The 16,028-nt window shown below is 52.1% G+C and overlaps 3 protein-coding genes across 3 annotated transcripts; 2 read left to right on the top strand and 1 right to left on the bottom strand.

Annotated features, from left to right (window-relative positions):
- Window positions 1-107: 107 nt before the first annotated feature.
- Window positions 108-1,203, top strand: LOC120951578 (RNA-binding protein PNO1). Its single transcript, XM_040370362.2, has 3 exons — window positions 108-336; window positions 405-498; window positions 590-1,203. Exons 1-3 carry the CDS (start codon window positions 215-217, stop codon window positions 1,004-1,006), a joined length of 633 nt encoding a protein of 210 aa, XP_040226296.2. The 5' UTR covers window positions 108-214; the 3' UTR covers window positions 1,007-1,203.
- A 214-nt stretch (window positions 1,204-1,417) lies between these two features.
- LOC120951570 (lysosomal-trafficking regulator) lies at window positions 1,418-14,553 on the top strand. The gene is made up of 9 exons (XM_040370351.2): window positions 1,418-2,211; window positions 2,319-2,398; window positions 2,614-2,839; window positions 3,042-3,158; window positions 3,231-5,997; window positions 6,315-10,438; window positions 10,520-10,679; window positions 10,771-14,158; window positions 14,226-14,553. The coding sequence occupies exons 1-9, from the start codon at window positions 2,116-2,118 to the stop codon at window positions 14,341-14,343; spliced, it is 11,076 nt and encodes a 3,691-aa protein (XP_040226285.2). The 5' UTR covers window positions 1,418-2,115; the 3' UTR covers window positions 14,344-14,553.
- LOC120951574 (serine--tRNA synthetase-like protein Slimp) lies at window positions 14,542-16,022 on the bottom strand. The gene has a single exon (XM_040370356.2). The coding sequence runs from the start codon at window positions 16,005-16,007 to the stop codon at window positions 14,580-14,582; it is 1,428 nt and encodes a 475-aa protein (XP_040226290.2). The 5' UTR covers window positions 16,008-16,022; the 3' UTR covers window positions 14,542-14,579.
- Window positions 16,023-16,028: the final 6 nt, after the last annotated feature.

The raw sequence follows: 16,028 nt of genomic DNA, 5'->3' as shown, positions 1-16,028 counted from the left end.
GGGGTGGTGTTTTCTTCCTTCTCTCTTCTTGCCCTTTGCCGAACTGTCAAAGGTAGCTGTCAAACGGCTGACAGGCAAACAAAACCGCATGTGCTTACATCCTTTCCACATCGTAGGCATCTTTCGCGGGCGACGAAAATCGCATTCTTTTGTGGTAATATTCTGTTTGTGAGGAAATATCGTGCAGCACAACGGTCTGCAATAGAACGCAAGCATGGAGGTCGATACAGCCGCTGAAAGCGTTCCCCGGGAAGCGACCGGCACGGAAAAACTGCACAAGAGGAAACCTGCAACGCAGTTGAGTGAGATTCGTCAAGTGCTTATCCCAAAGACACGGTAATTTTGGTGCAAAACATCTTCGTATGCAGCATTACTAACTATCATTGCTTCCTATTTCATGGCAGCAAAACGGCGTTGAAAGAAAACTGGATGAAAATTTTTACACCCGTTGTCGAGCAACTCTGCCTGATGATACGATACAACGTTAAAAATAGTAAGGTACATGATCGAATAGAAAACAGGCCTATCAGCTATCACTATTCTGCCCAGCAAACTTCTAACCCAGCCGGCAACTTGTTCATCCCTACAGGTGGAAATAAAGGCCACTGATGCGACGCCAGACCTCACCTACCTGCAGAAAGCGGACGACTTTGTGCGTGCCTTTGCGCTTGGATTCGAGGTTGAGGACGCGCTAGCAATGATCCGGCTGGACGATCTGTTCATCGAAAGCTTCGACGTAACGGACGTGAAGTCGCTCAAGGGTGACCACCTTAGTCGGGCGATCGGACGGCTGGCGGGAAAGGGTGGCCGGACCAAGTTCACCGTAGAAAACACGACCAAGACGCGCATCATTCTGCAGGGCTCGAAAATTCACATCATGGGCAGCTACAAGTACATCCAGCACGCCAAACGCGCCCTTAGCCATCTGATTCTGGGCTCTCCAGCCAGCAAGGTGTACGGTAACCTGCGCACGGTGGCCGCCAATCAAGCCTCACAACGAATGTAGAGGTGATTGCAGCCAATGCAACGAAAAGATTATTTTGAAATGTAATTTAGTTGTTTAAGAAAACCGTTCATTTTCAATTATGTGAATGTGTTCTTTGATTTCGTGGGCAATTAAACCCACAGTACAGCAGATCATGTAATATAGCACGATATTTAACTGTTGGCGATCGTGGTATGGAATAAAGAAGCAACAATACCGTCATTAAAATGCTCTAATCGCAGTATTTCCTCTTAGAAAAGATAGCCGTACGCTAATGTTTGAAGCGCTCGACTCGCTCAGCTAAACGGCACCCGTTTCGTAGTAGTGGTGCGAGAGGGCTTGCTGGTGTGCGTGGAATGGTATGAAATAAGTGTGTGGTGAAATGGAACCAAAACAAAGTGTTCTCCCTCCCTTCGCACCATCCTGCACCTGTCCGCCACTACCCACGATTGGCGCGTTTCGACACAGATCGGCAGCCAAAATCCTACGCAATAGTACGGTAGTGTGTGGCAGACAGGCACAGTCAGTGTGCGCGTCGTATCTTTTGTTTGTAGCTCGCTCGTAAAAGCGACCCTTCAGTCGTATCGCCCGCTACTGCGAAACCCAGCTGGGTGCAATCACACCACAAGGGCAGACCAGAACGATGAGCAGCAGGTTTACTACATCGCGAAGGTCGCTGCAGTTCGGAGTGGGCTAGAAGGAAGAGTCCGTGTATCGTTCTTTTTTTTTTATTTGTTTGTTTGTTTGTTTGTTCGGTGTAGTTGCTGACTCCGTCCAGCTGCCTCTTGGACTGGGCCATTGTGTTGTTACACCTACAAAGTGTGTACTGGTGCTGTCGATTAGTGTTCATTTTAAGTGCGTCTTATTTTGTGTGTGGCCTCTCACTGCATGCCGTGTCGGTCTGCCCGTTGTGATTCGATGATCTGCATCACCATCTGCATCAACACACGGCGTTTGGGATTGCAAGAAAGTAGTGTGCGGCAGGCTGGCCGTAAATATTGAACTTGTGTAGTGTCGTGCGAAAGCCTTGCGAGCGCAAACAAACTCCTTCTCTCCGTAAGCCAGGTGCAATCTTTAAACCCCCCCTTTTTGCCGTATGGTAAACAAACCTCAGCACAACCCTCGCGATCATGGCGTTAGAATCGCCCGTCCGGCACACCATCGGTCAGTTGTGCGAGCTGTGGGCTCACATTTACGATAGCCATTCGTCGGCGGACATTTACCAGGTAGGTGGAGCGGAGTAGTACCGGCAGATACTATGGTAGTACCTCTAAACATGGTCATGGACTTACTGTGGTGCGGTGGTTTTGATAACCCTTTTTTTCTTCGGCAGCGGAAACCGGAGATAGAACAGTTCCTCGAAGGATTCAACCAGCTTAGCGAGGAGGATCGTTTACATCTCGATCGGTTGAAGTAAGTAGCATCGTCACGGAGCCGGTTTTCTTATCACTTTCCGGAAGCAGTTATTCCAGTTTGGCTGGAGTCGGCCAATGCTTGCCGTGTTTGGGAGATAAGTTGACACGGATGATTCAATTGCTGCAAGAATCCCTTGCGCGCTTAATCTATGCTGTTGTATGAGCTTTTTTTTCTTTCTTTCTCTCTCTCTATCTTTGTACGCCTTTCCACAGCCGGTACGAGAATATTTCATCCGCCTTATCACGACAGCTGCTTTTATTGATATACGAAATCTGTGATCCCGCCGTAAAACGGTACGCTCGGGCTGATTCAACATCTACGACGGTTGGATCGCGCAATAATTCTTCCACTGCTACTATCACCACCCCATCCGCCGCCTTCGACGAAGCAAGCCATGCAGGGGAAAGAACGCTAGATGGCAACGCCGATGAAGAGGAGGTACGTTCGGTTGCTAACATGCCTGGCTACACACACATTTGAAGGCATAACAAACCGATTCAAAACATGCCCTAGACTGCCCAACGTAACATGGGCATCGCGGCTTTGTGGGCACACCAATTACAAGCGATACAATTACTTGCCCTAGATGCCGAGGCTGTTAGCTATTTTCTTATCTACGTTTACTAAATTATCTTCGCAGGCAAAATCGCTTCTTCGTGCGGATAGCAGTGAAAGCCGTTGCCAGTGGTTGAAGGATTTCTTTCTCAACGACATTGGTGGTTTGTTGCTAAGAACGCTGTCCAAAATTGGTGCCAAAGTATGTGTGGCGTGTGAATCAATTCGATCAAGGTTTTATTTGCTTCTTTTTTTCCCTCCAACCGCTCCGTAGGATATTGCAAACAGTCGTGAAATAGCGGCCCTACTGGTACGCATTCTACCGACCACGAAGTGGCACCTGGCGGACAGTTGCCCGACGAACAGTCCGCTTGCGCTGCAACCAGGATACGGCGAATTTTTGCGCAACGCATTAAAAATGCCCACCTACAACGGGGACTGGTATCGCGACAATTTTAAACGGTCCTTACAAAATGGAGGAACCACTGCGGCGTTGCTCCGCTCGTACTCGAACTCACAGGAAGGTGGCGGGTCCGGTGCAATACCGGCAGCCTTTGTGCGGCAACTGAGTGGACCCAAAACGTTCGCCACCACGGCTGACTATGCCAGCGCGACACAGCACCTGCATCGGTGCACGGTGAGCGATTCGAAAACGCTTTCGCAAGATCAATTCACCCTCACCGTGCTGGATCTGCTGGAAAGCTTGGTCGTGCACGAAAATGTGCTCACCATCGATGAAAACTCCGTTACCGTGTCTTGCCTGCGTGTGGCACTGGAGCAGCTCAAGCGCCAGGAACGGTTGGAGGAAAGCCTGGAGAATCGGCACATTATACGCCACAAACTGCTCGGCCTGGTGATGCTGTGCCTGAACAATATGTTTTTTCTCGAATCGCTCGACTCGAACGATCTTAGCCTGCGTGCGGTAGCGTCCGATATGATCGAGCTGTTGCGGGAAGAGTTAAACGAACGGCCAACCGATGCACTATCGTCAGAATTTACCTACAATCTAATCTACACGATAGTGGCCGCGGTCAATCAAACGTTTCTGCACTTCTGCCACAATCTCGTGAGCGAACAGCTGTTTCTGACGATATTTAAGCTGCTGGAAAGTAATGTTGAGATCGTGAAGCACACGTACAGCTACCTGCAGCTCGGGACACGCGCCTGCGGGTCCAAACACAACAATAACAACCGATACGATGTGGAACCATGCGTACAAATGATGCCAAACTGTTCCTCTGGGTTGATTGAGATACTGATAAAAATGTTACAGAATTTCATTTTTGCCCTCGCACCAACCAGAGCCAGCTACAGGAAGGCACGGAAGAGCCGCTTCCGGTTGCATCATTCGCGCCTCGAAGCTCGCAACGGATACGTTTGTGCGCTGGAAAACCTGTTGCTCAATCTGTTCCCGCAGGTGAAACACTCCGACCAACGGTTGATGGTGAACTTCTTCAAGGTGTATCAGCTTTGCTGCTGCAACACGAACGCAAACACGCTGGAGGTGCTGATGAAGCTGTCCAACGACGAGCTGATACCGAAGCTGCGGCTCACCTTTGCAAGCCGTGCCGTGGTGCACGCGATCTTCAACCGATCGCAGTGTGAAACGTGCGAATCGGATCGTGCAGCCAACACGTTCTACGAGCAGTTCACTCGCACCCATCGGGAGGTGTTTGGAGAGTTTAGGCGGATGGAGAACCGATCCCGTATGCCAACGTTTCTGCGCTATCTGCTGGATATTGCCCGAGTTATTCCGTACCGGTTGCGATCGTTTATGTTGCAAGAGCTGGTGCTAAAGCTGCTGCAAGATGAGCTCGATCGTATGAAAGAAGGAAGAGAGTCGGAACGCACGGTCACCAGATTCGCCAGCGAGGATGACGGTGGAAAGGATATCGTAAACGCCTGTCTGCTGATTGTCTGTCGTGTCGTCATGCAACAGGAGGAACGTGAGATGAGTCTGTTCTATCGCGAGGAAACGTTGGAACTGTTGCGGGTGCTTAGTGGACGGGTGGAATTTGCACACAGCATGCATCTCATCATGACGATCGGCATGCGCGGTGGTTCGTTGACGGAGGAGTTCGAGCAAAAGCTGGCCGAAATTCTGTTCTCCAACTTGGATGAGGAGATAGCGTATGTCGGAAGTCTTTTTACAACAATTTCCGACAGCAAGCTGGATGTTCCACTGAAATCCATTGAGAAGCAGTCGCCGTCGAGGCGGTTGCAGCGAGAAGAATCGTTAGAAACGATACTGCAACTGCACCAGGAGCACTGGAAAACGGTTCGGCAATTGCTGAAGGAAAGTAAACGCTTTCGCAAGCTGTTCCTGCGCCGTTACGATGGCGCGAACGGAGTTCGACAATTTCTAGATCTCACGTACAACTTAGCGAGCGTTTGTCTTTTTCGCAGTCGGCTTAAATCAATTCAAGAAACGGTACCTACGGTCACGGAACAATCTTCCGCCCTGTTTCAACTAACGAACCACGGCGAACAGCTGCATGGTTTCGAACCGGAGCGAAGAAGCGTACTGAACATCTTTCACTTTAACGACCAGCTTATCGATGGTTCGCTATCGAGTGCCGGCAGCCTGTACTATAGTGCCACTGCTAATGTTGCGCATGTTGGAACCATCCCCACACCCGGGACGCTAGAGGAGGAGGATGATTTTTCCTTCTTGCGGGAACTGCAGCTCGCTACGATCACCGAAGAATGGCAGCGGGAGTTTCTGTTTCCCAACGGCCAATCAGCTGTACGTGACAGTAAGCTGGAGAAGAAGTGGTCCCTCACGGAGCTGTTCAACATCCGGCAGATGCTAAGCAACCTGATGGAGGAAATTCTGGGTGGCCCAGAGCACCAAGACTCGCTGGAACGACGCATCAATAGTTTGCCAGCGGACGCCAGAAAGCTGCTGATTGAGACGGGAAATCCAACGATAAGGAAAAGGTTAACGAGCCTACTGGAAATCGTCATGGCTTCCATGCAGCTCCTCATGGACGGTCTGCCGGGCAGCACTGAGGATTGTGAAAGCTTAAAACCGGAGCTGGGTAAGTTGAGCTAGTTGTGGGGGTTTGTGCAAGGTGTGTTTGGAAGGGTGTGTGGAACGGATGCAATTCGATCTGCTTGTTTCTTTTGTGTTTGTGTGTGTGTGTGTGTGTATTGAACCCACTCGCCATTGGAACCTATTCGCTGAAACCCTATAAATGAGGCACACATACTCAAGCGTTGGGTTTGGTAGTTAGCTCTCGATATAAACACTCTTGTTGCCTCTTCTTTACTGCGCGGACACTACTAAATGTAACATTTGGTGCACACAAAAATAACCGAACAAATTGGCGATTAATGGTTTCGTTCTTTATTGCAGCAAACGCGATGCAGGTTGCGCTACTGGAGTTGAAAAAAATGCTGTTAAACTGTGCCACCAAAGACTGGGACTGTCCCAGTACAGCGAACAACGTTATCAACGTGCTGCATGCACTGCTAAAGGTGGCTGAAATGCGCAAAGATTCAGCTGCGATGCCATACGTCATACAGCAAGATGTTGTTGATACCGAACGTGAACGGAGTGCATTCACGAAAATGCAATTGTACGACCACGAGGTAGACCAACTGGTGGCGCCCTTGTACCACGAGGAAGAAAGGGATGATTTGAGCTCAACGGATGAGTCATTTACAACCGCGCGAGAAGACGGCTACGAGGGAGACGTGGAAATCGATCCATATTCTCCTGCGGAACTGATCGCGAGAAAGCAATCCATCGGAGGGGTGAAACAGTGCAATCCAAACCGTTTGGTAAACGAGCAAATCTGTACAATCGTAACGGAGATTCTGGTGGAACTGTCAAGACGTTGCGTGGAGCGTCCCGACCACTGGTGCCCCGTACTGGCCCAGATGGTGGTGAAGCTGAACATTATTCGCAACTATCTCGGTGGCTCGCTGTACCTCATTCGCGGATTTGCGACGGTCCTGCAAACGAGCGATGCACGGCTGAAAGAGCTACAGGCAGCCATCGTGGACTTGATCGTGGATCTGGACGTACCGGAAGTGTTGATCAAGTTCGTACAGCTGCTGGGACACAAGGACCCTCCGGTGCAGTTGATTCTCACGAAGCTGGCAAATCTGTTTGAGGCCGGCTCCGGGCTGGAATGTTACCAGTGCGTACAGTTTCCAGTGTTACATGCAGATCGCACATTTTCATCCTCCTGTGACGTACTGTTGGCGAAAAAGATAACGTTTCTGCGAGAGCATCATCTGTTTTTCAACGTCCGTACCGGGCTGACGGACGCCGCCACAATTGTACCCTTGAACTATGCCAACTTTTACCCGTGGCATGGTAGCGGCTTTACCGTTTCAGCGTGGGTTCGTGTGGGACAGTTAGCCGACCGGCAGCAAACGGACTTTACGCACCTATTTTCCGTCGGCAGTGAAAAGCAAATGCTGTCGGTTTATTTCAACTCCCAGCGCCAGCTGGTGGTACGGTTCAGCAAGCCGGACCGGCTGATAGCACCGACAAACACGAAGCAATATCTCAGCAAGGCCATCAGCAGATCGGAGTGCTGCGACAACTGCACCAAGGAAATGCAACACTTGTGGATGTACAAACACCTGCTGCGGGGCATGACCGAGGCGGCGTCACACACGTTTATGCTCGATACACCGCGCGCACAGTGCGTGTACTGCTTCAAGCAGCTGCCCGTTGGACAGGCATGGAAGGAAGCGGCCGAGTACAGCGTGGATTCGAGCGCACCGAAACGCGTAGATCCCGACCCAGCCGATGTGCTGCTGCGCCAGTGTACGATAGGGCAGGATTGGTGCGTACCCGAAGGGTTCTGGTCGATGCTAACGTTCGCCGTACAGCAGAACGATGATTCGGTGCAGGTAACGGTTACGCATGACGGTGTGCAACAGTTGGCGCAGTTTTCGCTACCAAATCCCTGCAAGATACACATCGATACGGATTTAACCGTGCTTTCCGTGGGGCACCGATCGGGCGGACCGAACGAGTGCTCTGTTGGGTACGGCCTGTCCGGTGTACACGTGTTTAGCAGATGCATTACCGACGAGGCCGCTTTAGCGAACCTGTACGCCATCGGGCCGAATGTTACAAATTTCGTGGCCTATGCCACTGGATACATGATTCCAAACTATGGCACGCTAAACTTGTCGAAACTTTCGACCGACACGCTGCGCACAGTGGCTTCCCTGCAGCTGCTAGAAAAGGCCCATCTAGGGTATCTGACGGCCAACAAACTGGAATCATTCGTGGCTCGCCATCAAAACATAGGTCTAATGTCGTACGCTGGCAGGCTGCGATCGATAGAAATTGAATCGTTGCAGCGATCGTTGCTAACCGCCGGCGGTGTGTCGATTATGCTCGTTTGCTTCGCCCGTGTTGTGGAGCTCAGCGAATCGCACGCACTGCATGTGGCGGCTCTGAAGCTACTGCTTCGCGTCGCTCATTGCAATCACGATTTCTTCAACGAGTTCGTTCAGTGCAACTACCTTGAGTTGATCGGCGTAGTGCTGAAGAACAAAAAGTGCCACAAAGATGTCGCCCTGCTGACGACACTGCTGGAGGTGGCATTCGATCAGCCGATCGTGGCGAAGCGGGGCGATCACTATCGCGTACTGACCACCTCCTCGGCCCGCATTCGCTACCCGGGCATGGTAACGTTCCTGCTGGAAAACTTTCAAATCTGGATCGACCAATCGGAGGAAGTGCTGGACATTCTGCTGTCCGTACTAGCTACCGCCACACGCGACAAACATCCGGGCATGATGTACAACTGTCAGCGCTTGCAGGATGCGTCCCTGGTGTCGGCACTGATCGACTTTTGTCGCGTAAATTTCGTCATTCCAGCTAAAACGGTCAAAATTTCACGCAATGCTGCCGACCTGCTCGTATCGCTGATTGCGATCCTGTCCCAGACGCCGCCGAAGGTGACGCTGCTGAATGAGATCATGGAGCTGCTGCTGCTGATGCACAAGCCCACCGACAGCTATGTGACGCACGATCGACAAAAGTTCTACTTCAACATAAGCCCCAACCAGTTCGGTGGCGGTGGAAAGCAGCGCGGTGACAGGGCGGCAGCGGCTAGTAGCAGCGGTGCTGCCAGCAGTAGTGGACCGTCGACACCCAAGCTGCAGCTGCGGGATCGACGCCTTCGTCCACAGTCGCAGCTGCGGAAAATTCTTCCCCTTACAATCACTTCCGGCAGCAACAGCTCGTTCGAGTCAGCCACGACGAGCTTCATCATTGACACAAGTCAGACCGCCGCGACGAATGCAAACAGCAGTCCAAATACCACCGTTTCACCCGATGATAAGAGCCGCAGTGCTTCAGCAAACACACCGAAAAGTCCAAAAATAAGCTCACCAGATGGCGGTGCCCTGGGCATGGAGGAGTATTATGAAAAGCTAAATAAAGCCATTGCCGAGGGGAAGTTGCGCCGGAAAAGTTTGCTCGACAGCATCGACCGAGGGAGCAGCAAACGGAAGCTAAGACGGTTGAAAAGTACGCCCAATATCAGAGCCTCGTCTGGCAGCCGGAAAAAGCAGATCGGATCGCCTCGCCTTACCGGCGGATCACCGCGCAGAGCTTCTTGCTGCGCAAGGAATGAGGCGAGCCGCAGCAATGCAGGCCCACAGCAACACCAATCTCAAAGCGCACCAACGACATCGTCCTCGTCCACAGCGTCCACCACGATCAGGTACAAATTCTTCGAACAAAACTACTTCGCCACCGGAAACGACTTCCTGCAGGAGAGCTTCCTGCGCGTCATGTGTGACTTTCTGCTCATTCTGCCGGACAGCGATGCGTACAAGTTTTTGAGTGGGGAAAACCGTATCCTGGAAACGCTGCTCATCCTAGCCAACAATGGCAATATTCGCATCCGCACCATGCTGCTGAACCTGGTGGCCGTCATCGACGATCGGATCGATGGGGCGCGGACAGCGGGCAGCAGTGGTGCTGCTGGAGGCAGCACGGGTCCGTCCGGTGGAGGATCCGTTTTGCAACAGTACAGCGAGGAGCAGTCGAAGGTGTTCTGGTACCATCTGGCCAATCAAATCGGAACGCATAGCGTCAACGCGGAGCTGCTGGGCAGCTGCTATCGGTGGATAACGAAATCACACGCGCCGTTGGCGATGGATCGCGGGGACGATCATCCACTGGCCACGCTGTTGCAGGATCGGTCGGTGGAAATCGTGCGAGAAAATGGACTGAACGTGTTGATAGCGATTCTCATTCAAGCACACATTGATCCAACGCTGTTTCGCGCCGTGCTGCACGTGATAGAGTACGTCTGCACGAAGCATCGTCGCCGGGCCGGTCAGCACATGATCGACAATGGGCTGGTGTGGGCACTGGTAAAGACGGCAGTGAAGATGAACGAGAAAGAAGAGCTCGTGCAGGAGGAAAGTAGAGCATATTTGCTGGAGTTTTTAACCAGCTTTTCACACCTAATGATACTGAGCAGTGTCGCGAATGTAAGTGCAGCTAAACAGACAGAATACGAAGGCAAGGCTTTTGTAATTAGGCTTATTTTAAATTTAAAATGTGTTTTGCAGCCTTTCTGGGATCTATTAAACGGACTGACGGTGGCACAAAAGCACAAGAACGAACGTGTAACAAGGGCGGTACGCGATCTTCACGCCGCCCTGCTGCGGAATGTTCTGCAAATATTCATCTTTCGTCCCAAGCAGTCAATTATTGGTCACAAAAACACTTGTAAGTGTATTTTGCATTACATCCTTTATCATTCAGATGTATTTTTTAAATGCTCTTTAACAATACAAACACATTTTGTTCTCTTCTTTAGCTTTCACCGTTGAGCTTGCAGGATGTGTTCTCTCCAAGTCGGAAGTGAAGACGCGTTTTAATCGACTGCACGATAAGGCGATTCAGTTCGTCACAAACAGTGATTCCGACGGTGACCTGTCCGATCCGGAGACGGCACTCATCCGGCACCTGATGAACCGCACGTTGAATGGTAATCCGCGCGGTGGCAATATTATCCTCTGGTGTTTGCTGCCCAAGCGCTCCATTCGGCTGAAAATCTACACGATCAAGCAGCTGGGCCAGTACCTGGAAAGTGGTGGCAACCACCTGTCAGCCATCTGCGACGTGAAGATGCTGAAAGTGTTTGTGCAAAGCATATTGCTGCTGAATCAAAAGCACATCCCGCTGGAAGATCTGCGCCTGGTGAACGCTTTCTATCAGTCGATCGATGGAGGTTTGTCGCACGGTGCCAGCTGGAACCTGACGCAGACGTTGAAAGATTTCGAGTACCTGCGTGCTATCAGCATGAACGACCAGGAGCAGACGATAATGAAATCGATCGCACGGCAGGAGAAGCTGATCTACTCGTGTACGGTCGCGGCGATGCAGATTACGCGCAACAGCGTCGAAAAGCAGAACCGGCTGCGCAAAGAGCTGATCATACAGCTGCGCAAGGATAACGATTATCGATTTTACGACCAGTGGCACCGGCTGGTCGATCGGATGACGCACGACGACGCACCGTGGTACAATGCTCGGCTGTATCCAAACTCCTGGGAGCTGGATGACACGTACGGGCCGGATATGGCGCTGAAGCGCATGCGGCGCTGCCCGATGACGATCGATCGGCGGTTTCTGCTGAAGGAAACGGTGCCGGAAAGTAAACACGGTGCAGAGGAGGAGCGTGAGCAGACACCGTTGCTGGCGTACCTGTTCTCAAACGACTATCGGCACGAGTATTCCGTCGAGGAGCAGGTGCTGTACACGTTCACGGTGCGCAAAACCTCGCCGAGCTACGAGCAGGAGTGCGAATGCATCATAACGAGCACGGAGCTGGTGCTGAAACCGTACGATGCGGGCGAGCTGGAGATATACGACCTGCACGACATCACCAAAATCTGGACCAAGCGGTACGAGCACCAGGAGTCGGCAGTGGAGGTGTTTCTCAAGTGCGGAAAATCGCTGTTCATCGTGTTTCACCGCGATCCGAGCGAACGGGATACGTTCGAAGGGTTTTTCCACGATCTCGTCGTGCGCTGTGGCCGCCAGGAGCTGGATCATTACACGCAGCAATGGCGCGAAGGGGCGCTCTCTAACTGGGAGTATCTGATGCTGCTGAATCAGATTGCCGGACGTACGTATCACGATCTCATGCAGTATCCCGTGTTCCCTTGGGTGCTGGCAAACTATGACACCCGGACGCTGGATCTGTTGGCCGAGCGAAGCTTTCGCGTGCTGGAAAAACCCATCGCCGTGCAGCACCGGGAGCTGGAAAAGCACTACATCAACAACTACAACCATCTGCGGCAGGCGGAGAGTGGCGATCCGAATGGCGGGCGGCGGAAAATACAGCCGTACCACTACAGCTCACACTACTCCAACTCCGGCACGGTGCTGCATTTTCTGGTGCGTGTCCTTCCGTTCACATCGCTGTTTCTGCAGTATCAGGACGACAGCTTCGATATACCGGACCGGACGTTCCACTCGCTGCAAACGACGTGGAACCTGGCGAGCAAGGATTCGCCAACCGACGTGAAAGAGTTGATACCGGAATTTTTCACCTTTCCCGAGTTTCTGGAAAACCAGGAGGGTTTCGATTTCGGCACCCGGCAGTCGGGCGAACCGGTCAATCACGTAGAGCTGCCGGCGTGGTGTGGCGGTTCCGCCCGCCTGTTTGTGCTGATTCACCGCCAGGCCCTGGAGGCAAACATCGTGCGTCGGCAGCTGAGCCACTGGATCGATTTAATCTTCGGCTACAAGCAGTCGGGCCAAGCGGCCATCGATGCTATCAACGTGTTCCATCCGGCCACTTACTGTGATTTCACCGCCTCCGATATCGACGATCCGGTCATGAAGCTAGCGCTGGAAACGATGGTCAAAACGTACGGACAGATGCCGCGCCGTCTGTTCGACACTCCGCATCCTCCGCCGGCCATGAACCCGCTCGTAGCCAATCCGCCGAAGGTATTGGAAAGCGTGATCGGTCTACGGTGGGGCTTGTACTGCGGAAGTCCCATACTGTCCGATCCCAGACTGGCCGATGTGTGGGAGAAGCATTCGAAAGAATCGTTGGGCGGCATTGTGATAGAGCGCGGTACACTTCCGCCTGCCACACTGGCCACCCTCGATGGTGATAAGGTATTTGTGTTGCCGGAAAAGATGAACATATTTTGTGCGACCGCGCAAGGCACGGGATCGAAAAAGCATTACACGATCAGCTGGGGTGAAATGGACGATCGGTTAAGGATACGGTTGCTCCAGGACACGGGCTCGACAGAACGGCCGAGGGAACTATTCTACGGTAGCAACAGCGTCGCGTACGATCCCATCACGGCATGCGGATCGGATGCGCACTGTACGAGCATCTTTTTCGGCCACCGTTCCGGCCGGATCGTCGTGTTTCAGCAACGATCGCGCCGCAGAAGGGGTTCCTTCTTCAATCAGAACATGCAACCGTCGGTCGCGATGATGTCTCGCTCGCGCTCCAGCTCATTCCGTCGGTGGATCGATCGAAAGAGCGCCAATCTGCGCCGTCGGTTAGAGATGGATCCGGACGAACAGCAGCCACAGCCGCAGCAAGAGCAGCGGCTACCGCCCGACGATCAGATTGACTGGGCGTACCCGATACAGTTGCTCAAGCACCGAGCACCGATCAGTGCCATACGCATATCGATGGAGTACAAGATCGCCGTGAGCGTTTCGCTCGACGGTTGTGCCGCCATCTGGGATGTGAACAGTTTGATGTACGTGCGTGAAGTTCCCAAACCGGTCAATATGCTGCATTCGAGGATCAGCCACGTTGCCATCAGTCCAACGCTGGGTGACATTGTGCTGGTACACTCGGCGAGTGCCGGTTCGGCCCGGCCCGCCACAGCGACCACTGGCGGACAGGAGTCGTGGAGCAGTGCAACGTTGGTGGAGGAAGACGACAGTTTCGAGGTAACGGAAAATTATAATGCCGACTACGTGAACATCACAATGGACACGAATCGGCGCGATCAGCTGCGACTGTACACGATCAACGCGCAGTACGTCGAGCACGTGTTTGTCGAGAGTCCAATACAGGCGATAACGTACTCCACGGTAAAGGAAGGCTGCGGCGTTAACTGTATCGTGGTCGCGCTCGAAAGTGGCATCGTGCGGTTCTACTCAAGCTGGAATCTTGCCCTACTGCGGGAGGTTAACGTTGAACCGAATGGCGTTAAGTGGTAGGTGGCGCACGCAAAGGTGTTCGCAAAGGTGTCTTCCATTAACCGTTGCTTTCTCTCTTTACAGCGCCCTGTTTTCAAAGTATCAACATCTAATTCTGCTGACCGCCAGCAACACCGTTCAAACGTGGACGGCCGAAGGTCTGGCCGGGGCTTTGCCGAGCATACAAGAACCATATCAATAGAGGGTGTACAGATGGGCTAGTGAGCATCGTGCATGTAACGATCAATACTTATCTACATTAATCAAGCAGCATATAACATTTGTTGGGTAGTATGTACGATTGTTTGTTGAGTGTGTTATTGTTTATCGAGATTATTTTTGCCACATTTATCAACTGAGCAGAGTTTAAAGGGAGTTTAAATAAAATAAATACATAAGATTTACAGTTCTACTCTCGACCGTGAAGTCGTTTGCACTTTATTCGTTCTCGAATGTATTAAGCATCGGCAAATCCTGCATCGTTATGCCGTTGTCGAGCAGAAGCTTAATCAGCTCAAGCGAGCTCATAGCGGTGCCCGCTATTACATGCGGAAAACGCTGCACTTTACCCTCGTGGTAGATGAAGGCGATTCGTTTGCTGAGAAAGTCCGTGTAGTACCCTAACTCGGCCACCTTCACGTGTCTTTGGTTTCGCCCATCAAAGAGCTCAATGTCCACGCGCATCGATTCGGTTGGTCGCAGATCGGGTGCTGCTACCTGCACAATCCGATAACCGACCGGCAGCTGGTCGTAAAACTGTTGATATATCTGTACCATTTCATCGAACAGTTCCACCGCGCCCTGGGCCGTTGTGTGAGCTCCAAACACCTGCACTTCGTTCGATTGAGCGCTTTCGAAATGATACCGCTTGCCACTGGCGACTAGCCGCAGTGGCAGCGCCGAAGGAAACACCGACAATTTCGTGAAGTAGCCTAGGAAGCTGAGGAGAGATCCACCGCCACATAGATGCAGCAGGTTCACCTTATCCACTGGTTCGTCCTCCTCCTGTACCAGAAACAGCGACTCCTTGCTCACCATAGCCGCCTCTACCAGAAAGCTCCGCACAAAGTCAGGATTGCAGAACAGGATGCATTTATTGCGCCGAAACAGTTCGCTGCAGTACATCGGCAATCGAAGGTCCATCCAGGCCGCATCCCCTGTCATGTACAGACATGCAGGACCAAATTCTTCCAGCTGCTCCTGAACCGGGTCGACACTGCCCGGTCGATTGCTCGTGGCTGCTCGTGGTGGTACCGGTTTTTCGTAAATACATTTCGCCCCCTCTTCGGGTGTACGTTCGTGCAGATCGTTCGGGATGGACAGGAAGCTGTTGGCAATAAATGCATCGGCCACTTTGTAGCTCTGCTCTTTGAGCATTTTTAAATCATCCCGAGCAAGGACGGCCCTTGACTTGAGTTGCTGCTGTTCCTCCTTGCTGGACGACTGCTGGATACGCTTCTGCAGGTCCACGCGGTACTGCTCGATTTCCTTTTTGCGCCTCTCCACGTCCCGGTACAGCTCCCACTGCTGTATGAGATTGTCGCAATCCAGTGGATACTTTCGCAGCCGGATGTTCTGTTTTAACCGCTCTAAATTGCCCAATTTGTGATGAAAGTCGAGGTAGGGTACTAACACCGCGAACTGTTCCCGTGCCTTGTCGCCGGTGAGATAGAGCGCCGAGGACAGGCATCTTCTATTTCCCCTTAAAACGAAGGGTAACTTTAACATGATTGATAACGACGACCAGACGCGGTGCACTAATTTATCGTCATCTGTTTCTTGTTTACGTCCAAACACTGTCGAAGGGAGGTTTTGTTTACGCAACCGGCTAACACTGGTTCCGATGCGGACCGTTTCTGTTGGCATGATAGAAACATCGGCTCAGGT

This window comes from Anopheles coluzzii, chromosome 2 (assembly GCF_943734685.1).
Source record: "Anopheles coluzzii chromosome 2, AcolN3, whole genome shotgun sequence".
Classification (NCBI taxonomy): Eukaryota; Metazoa; Arthropoda; class Insecta; order Diptera; family Culicidae; genus Anopheles; species Anopheles coluzzii.
This window is presented reverse-complemented; position numbering and strand designations above follow the sequence as displayed.